Below are 7,619 nucleotides of genomic sequence, written 5' to 3' on the forward strand. Positions count from 1 at the left end.
GGCGGGGAGTCCAAGCCTGGAACCCCACCTCCACGGTGTGGGGCAGGGCCGCGTTCGCCCCCGTGCTGCTGAAATACCGCCGAGAAGGAAGAAGGGGGCCTCTCGGGGGGCGGCACCAGCTCTCTCGAGGCTGCTGTCGCTTTCCGCGGGCGGCACGAGTGGGGTTTCCACCCGCAGTTTTGCTGCCCCAGGGCCGGCCCCTCCTGCACTGACTGCTCACCACAAGCCCATCGCCGGGGACACAGCCGCACAGGATGTGGAAGGATCTTGAAATCCGAGACCTGTGTTACACGTATCCCTAAAGATTTTGGCGGGCATTTTCGTGACGAAACTCCACAGAAAAATTAATTTTTATGAAGAGTTGCGTACTCTTTAAAGGCTAAGCTCAAAGAGAAGGACGCTAGTCTGTAAGGCTCAGATTCACAAATAATGCATCTTGGGGGTTATAATCCTAAAATACCTCAGGATATTTTTTTTTAAGCTGCCCTGGTTAAAATTCCAAGGTGTTAAAATTCAGCACTCCCCACTCTTGATATAGTTGTTTCCGTGGTTCGTCCATTGCCTGGGCATGTTTCAGTCCCTTGTTGGTGGGCAGGCTGTGCACCAGTCAGCTAAAGCACAGGCAACAGCTTCAGTGGCCCCTAGGCTTCCTTCTGGAGCAAAAGGCAATTAGGCTGTGTGTTTTAAATGCAGTAGTCTGACTCAGAAGGCCTAGGGTCCTCGAGTGCTTTAAATAGCTTGTGTTTACTAGGTGTGTGAAAGACAAGTATCTGCCTGTGTTTTTAAGTGAGATGGTAAGCTTCTGAAATCTCTGAAAGAGCTAAGAGGGGCACCTGGTGTTGGCCTGTGCCGCACATGGTGCACCTAGGTGTTAGCTTTTTGACCCTTGGCTTTTTAAGGCTGAGTCTGACATCCATGGTGAGTGTGGTGTTTTCTACTCCAAGCTAGCCTGTTGGAAGTCTCTCTTGTTCAGTTTTTGCTGAATTTACCATTTTTTCAAAGGTAGTAGACTTGTATCTAGGGTAGTTGTGGTGCCTTGAAAATAATCTTTGTGGATCCGACGGATGTAAGAACCTTGCAGCTTAACTCTTAAGAGGGGGAACTGAGGTGGTCTCTGCTCCTAGTGCACTTGGCAGGGATGTGTTCTCACGTGGGGAAGCTATTGCTGTACAGGTAGCCCCCCTGCAAGTCTTAATACTGTGGAAATAAATACATACTTGAGGAAGTGTCAGACTCTTGGGCAGCATCTGTAAGGAGTGCTTAAGGCTGGGGCTTGCTGAATGGGCCTCAGGATGGCAGTGCACTAGATCACAGTTGATTTAATATGCTCATACAGGAGCACGCTTTTTTCAGAGGGGCTGTTAGGTATGGCTTAAATGTGTTTGAAAGCTGGTGTATCATAGCAAAAAAGCACAGAGTACCTGGAATAGGGTCTTTTTTTTTAGCTCCCAACTTTGTCTCCCAGCTGTTGCTGGATGTTCAGTTCAGCTGTTGCAGCTGATGCCTATCCACAAGTGTGCAAACAGTTATCAAGGCCTCAGCTATGTAAACTTGACACCTGCCCTTCTTCTCTTGCAGCTGACATCAGCCTTGCAGACTGGGGTCGCAAGGCCATCGAGATTGCAGAGAATGAGATGCCAGGGCTGATGAAGATGCGGGAGATGTATGCTGCATCAAAGCCACTGAAAGGTGCACGTATTGCTGGTTGCCTTCATATGACTGTGCAGACGGCAGTTCTCATAGAGACCCTTATAGAGCTGGGAGCTGAGGTAAAGTGTCTGTTTCTCCTTCAGTGCACTCTTAGTGCTGTGCCTGAGGCACTGCTTCCCCTTATGTAACTACCTTAGGGGATCCTGTCTGTACTTTTTGGAAGAGACTGCTGCAATCTCCATGTGGATGGATTATGCCTTCTCTCCTTAAGCAAAAAGCTTGTCACCTCTACTGCGTGGCACCTCTGGGATATGTTATGTCTTCCTTCTGGAGAAGCTGCATCTTCATGAGTGCCTGTTTCGGGGCTGGGTCACTGGCTTCAGCAACTGTCAGCTGTGTGTACAGCACCCTGAGCAGTGGTGCTGAAAGCTGCTCCTGCGCAATTGTGTTGTGTTTGGGCATGCAGTGCTGTTGCTGGTAATGCTAAAGCGGCTGCCTGCAGCACAGATTAGCTTGTATTAAGAACCACACTGTGCCCTGATAAAGTCAGCAAAAACTAATGAAGCTTTCTGAGAGCTCGTGCTGGCCCTTGAGCTGTGCAGGAAAACAACATGGAGGCAGTGTGGTTCAGTGATCAAGGCCTGGGGAGTCCACAGCCTTTGAATTTGCTGTGTGACTATGGACCAGTTACCCTGGTCCATATTAAAGCCTGAGATACTTACAATCCATTTTCTGCATTGTGCCCTCCGCCTGCCTTGTTGAATGAAGTTCGAACGCCACGGCTGAGTGTTCACTGCATAGGGCATGATGAGAGCCAGGCATCTGAGCACAATCCACATAGCCTGCCTACTGAGCAGGGACCTGAATGGAACTTGGTGATGGATTGTTAAGTACGTATGTGATCTGAAATTCCTTTTTCCTGCAGTTTAGCTGCCTGAACTTAGGCTGCCCAGAGGTGCCCTGTATGGGATCCCTCCCTGGGACTGGTTAAGAGTTGAGCAGTGTCATGCTGATCAAAAGGCACTAGAAGGAGAAGCTCTCTCTGTAGCAGCTAAACCATCTCCTCAAAAAGTGGAGGCTGTCGGTCTAGACAGCGTACCTGGACAAGGTACTTGTTGTTGTGCAGGTGTTCTTCAGCCTGTTCAGAGCTGTTCCATGGTTGCAAATATTGCAGTGCTTAACAATTTTTGATTTGGAGGTACAGTCCTGGCTTTATTCCAGCTGTGCTGTATGAAACTCTTGTCCCTCCACAGAATTTAAAAGAAAGCCATAGCCACTGAAATTTGGGAAGCTCCTTGCTGTTTCTGTTGGTTGCTGTATTCTAGTATGGCTGGCCTAGCCAGCAACTGTGTGCTTACTTAAACTGTGCCAAGCTTTAGTCTGAGCACAAGCTGTTGAATGGGATTCATCAAAGTCATTCAGGGAGAGATTTGCAGAGATTTGGTTCCTCTAAACCTAAGTTCTGGATGTGTCTTTAAGATTGTGTGCTAGCCCCTTCCTTGTCCTGATATCTGCATGTTAGACTTAAGTCAAAGTTGAGTTTGGCTTCATCTGTTCTGGCAGAACTTGGGTGCCTGTGAGGGAGGAGTGAAACTAATGAAACCATACCCTATGTGATGAGTATGTAGCTCACTACAGCACAGTAATTTTGGGATCCCTTTTTGATTAGGTTGACAAAGACAGAATAAATACCCTGTACCTCAGAGTAGGAGTTGTAAAAGTGTAATGAAAATACATAACCAGAGGTGTATTAGCCCTTGAGCCCATCAGGCATGCCAGTTATTCTGGAGTCTGTGTCATGTAGGCCAACTGGTGTTATGGATCTGAACATGCAGAGCTGAAGTGGCTTATGTCTTGTATCAAGTGCTTGAAGTGTAAACAATATAATATATAGGTATTCTGTGTATTTTGAATTTTATGACACCTCTTGATTTCATCTGTACTGATACTGAGAGAGCTTAGAAAAAACAGGTGAGGAGGTGTAGTGCTTGAATTCGGGAGGAGGTCATTAATTCACTTTTCCTGTGCTCCTTCCAGATAAGTTTTCGCTGACAAGTGTTGGTTATGTAGGCTCAGAAGAGGTGCTTCCCACTGCAGCCCTTACTTGGTAGTGTTAATTCTTGATAAAGTGGGATGTGTATCTGAAAACAGGCTGAAGGATTATGCCTTATTGCCTTCTCTCCTCAAGGTCTGTTACAAATAAGCACATAAATACGTGCCAGCCAGTGCTGTAGGGAGCAGTGTGAGAACTCGTGTGTATCTCTGGGATGTGGTGGTTTCTGTGCCTGCTGGGGAGCTGCAGTAAGTATGCAGATACTTTTCAATGCAACTTAGCAACATGCTGTTGCTTTTCTAGGTGCCTGAGCCTAGTTATGAAACGTGTGGAAAAAGCTTAGCTCAGCTGGAAGAGCTTCCATGACTGGAGCACAGAGTGGGAGTTGGGTGAGCATAATCTTGGAGAATTCCTGTTGGAGTGTAGTGTTTCAGCTGCATTTCTGACTCTTCTTAGTGCCAGCAGATGTGTTGCTGCATGTCCACATCCCTCAGTGGACACTTGCTATGTGGCTGTTCTGAATATCTGAACATTCACCAGAACTTTCTAAACCCACCCAACTGTGCACTTCCTGAAGATCTGTAGCTGAATGTATGCTCTGGCTGTCTGGCAGAAGCTCTCATGGGTAAGGACATGGCTGAATATGTGGCACAGCTAAAGCTCCATTACATTCTCTCAAAGTGACATTATTTTCCCTGGTCTAGTTAGGTACTTAATTTTCACTTTAACTTTGCAGAGCTACTGAGAAAGGCAGGAATCTGCACTAATAAGCCTTTCTGCTCTTGCTCCCTTTTTAACTTCTGTGCCTGAAAGAGAGTGCCTGGTATCTCAGAACTTTGTTCAGCAAACAAAACTTGGGTTGTTTTCCAGGTACAGTGGTCAAGCTGCAATATTTTCTCCACTCAGGACCATGCTGCAGCTGCTATTGCAAAAGCTGGTATCCCTGGTAAGTTTTCCTGTTATAACTTGGCTCTGAGTTGGTGTACTGTCTGTTCTAGCTAAATCAAGCTCTTCTGAACAAGCTTCAGGGTAGAAATAGCCCATCAAAACCAATGATTGTTACACAACAGGACATTTGATTCAAGCTGCATTGTATCAGACTAGTACGTAGCACTCCTGACAATAGCTGGTGTTAGGCTATGAAAGGGCCTGGCTGTATGTTACCAGCTTTAAGCCTGGTCATTAAGATGATTGAATAGGCCAGGTTATTAAATGGGTTGATGTGGAGGTGTTTGGTGCTTTCCAGCAAGCTTGATGCTAAATAGGGATTGGGGAAGGGATGTTAACTGCAGTGGGTCCTGTTACAGTGACAGGGTCAATATTCAAAATATTTTCAGGCTGGAGCTAGGCCAGCTGTGTTGCTCCCTAATATTCCTGAAGCGGTTTTTCAGGATGCTGCTGTTTTGTTACTGTCGTCTTCCAATAAAAAGCAATTCCTTGCAGATTAGTATGACTATGTTAAACTGTCTGCTGTATTACTTAGCTTAAGGACATATAGTCGTTATGGCTCTGTGCTGGGAACTGCATGACCTGAGCCTGGATGTTGGCAGAGACTAAATCAAATTTCTGGCAGCTTGGTTCTTTGCTTTGGGGGATGTCTTTCATGTCTCTTATAATTAGCTACTGCCAGAAGTCATTCCCCTGATGTGGTCCATTCTGAGGTAACAGAAGAAAGTGGTCCCTTATCAGCTCCTTTGGCATTACTAGCTGCAGGCGTCATTTCCACTGCCTGTGTCTGGCATGTGATGTCAAGGGACTGTGTGGGACTCTAGATCTGATGTTAGGGTATTACCTTCCTGACTGCTCAAAACACCCAAAACTCAAGAACAATTTACAGGCAGAGTGTTTGTCTAAGGTTTTGACCTCTGCCCTTGGTATTCTTGTTTTGTGGAACTTGCTCTTTTTGTTAATATTGCACTTCACATGCTGAATTTGAGACCTTGGAGGAATGCTAATCCTTTGGATACAGTATGAGATACTGATGCATGTTTCCTCAGAAGGGGCAATTGCATGATTGACTCTTTGTGGCTTGAGTTAGTTTTCAGTGTAAACAGTGAAAATGTGACAATTTAGCCAAATGTTGGGGTATGTAAATCATGTGCCTAATATGTTTGAATGGCCAAGTACCACTGAGGCTCAAGTATAGCATGAAGCCAGTACAGATGCCTGGAAAGGCAAAAAATACTGCTAGATACAACATGCTAGTCCTTGCAGCATATTGCTGGTGGTAGGTGTGCTGATTAAGAAATAAGCCCTAATAAAAGCAGACAAGGCATGGCAGCTTGGATTTTAGCATTGTGCTGGAGACTGGAATTTAAACTCAGTTCCTGGTAATGTATGGTGTATTAATGTATGGTGGGGAGCAAATGGGGTGTTGTGGATGTAAGTCTGCTTTAGTTTGCTTTGCCTTCTCCCTCTTAACATGGAAGAATGAGAGCAGTGAAGTCTCAAAATTTTGACCAAGTTTCTAGCCTGAAGCAGAAGGCAAAGTGATTTCACTTCTGCTCAGACATCTTTTTTTTTTTTAATGCAAATCTGGCCTGCAGGAACAGATAATCATCTGTCTGTCATCTCTGCTACTGAGAGCTGCTGCTGAAATCTTCCTTTGGTTGCTTGACTACATGCTGCATAAGAAACTGGCTAATTGTATATGTTTGTTCCTGTGTAGTGTTTGCCTGGAAAGGGGAGACTGACGAGGAGTATCTGTGGTGCATTGAGCAGACCCTGTACTTCAAGGATGGACAGCCCCTCAACATGATTTTGGATGATGGTGGAGATCTTACCAACTTAGTTCATACCAAATACCCACAGCTCTTGGAAGGTGACTTGTATTTTGTTTTGTCGGCCACAGTTCTGCTTGGGAGGCTGTTTAGGCAGTCTGTGCAGGAATTCCCTGCTTGTGTAAAAGGGGTGGGGCAAGAGACAGGCATGTACAAACAGGCTGTGAATGAGTCTGTGAAAACTGCTTACAGTCCAAGACCAGAATTTTACCTGAAGGCATTGTTTCAGTCTCTGCTCTGTAGTATATAAGCTACAGTGATCTGTCCTTCTGGCCATCCTTCACAGTGCCCATTACCTGAGAACGACCAGTGGTACTACTGACTTGCCAAAAGCTTCCTAGAAACAGGCTATGTTTTAGAATTGCTTAATGTCTACTTGCAATTAATATTTTTAACATGAATGCTTTTTCTTCCCAAACCTTAGTGCACCTCTGGATGAAGTCATGACAAGTTGTAGCCTTTCTTGGGAAGGAAACAGTTTTCTGCCTTATATAAACTAGAAGTCATTAACTCATCCAGTGCAGTGAATATGTTGGTGGTGTCAGGGTTGGGACTCTTGCTTTGTTGACTTGTTACCTTCAGTATAAGTTAGTAAAACTAAAAACAGATCACTGTGGTGTTGCTAGCCTGTGTTTATGTAAAAAGATTTCTCTCAAGTGAATTTGGCATCACCTGCAGTAGCAGGATGATCTGTGCCTGGCAAGTATGACAGATTCTCCATTGCTCTGCCAGTGTCCATCTGTGCTTCTGCAAGCCACAGATGCCCACTGTTGCTAAATGGCATGTTTGATCTGGGACATGAAGAAAATTGGATGGTGTATGGGGTAGAAACTAAACTGATAGTAGGCTGTACTGATGTTCATTCTTGGTCCATAGAGATGAGGTTGCTTTAGAAGTCAGCTTGATCAGCTCTCCTCTGACTCTTGCACTGCTTTAAGAGGAAGCTATGGGGAAAAAACTTAAGGTGGCAGGCCCATGGATAGGGTGGTATGAGGGGAGGAGTCTCGGGTTGCTCCCCATCCATGTGTGCATGCAGGTAGGGGCACAGGAAGAGAGGGAACTTGTGTGAGGCGCCTCACTTTCTCCTTAATGCTCAACCTGATGTCATTAATAATCCCACAGTCAACAGATTTTTT

General features: G+C 45.5%; 1 protein-coding gene across 1 annotated transcript; it reads left to right on the forward strand.

Moving 5' to 3' along the window:
* Positions 1–899: 899 nt before the first annotated feature.
* Positions 900–6,531, forward strand: LOC104513389 (adenosylhomocysteinase B-like; the record flags this gene model as incomplete). The annotated part of the gene is made up of 4 exons (XM_010156721.1): positions 900–918; positions 1,579–1,769; positions 4,574–4,649; positions 6,372–6,531. Coding segments are annotated over 4 exons (446 nt in total), but the record flags the coding sequence as incomplete, so codon positions are not given.
* Between the last annotated feature and the right edge of the window lie 1,088 nt (positions 6,532–7,619).

This window comes from Eurypyga helias, unplaced genomic scaffold (assembly GCF_000690775.1).
Source record: "Eurypyga helias isolate BGI_N326 unplaced genomic scaffold, ASM69077v1 Scaffold26138, whole genome shotgun sequence".
Classification (NCBI taxonomy): Eukaryota; Metazoa; Chordata; class Aves; order Eurypygiformes; family Eurypygidae; genus Eurypyga; species Eurypyga helias.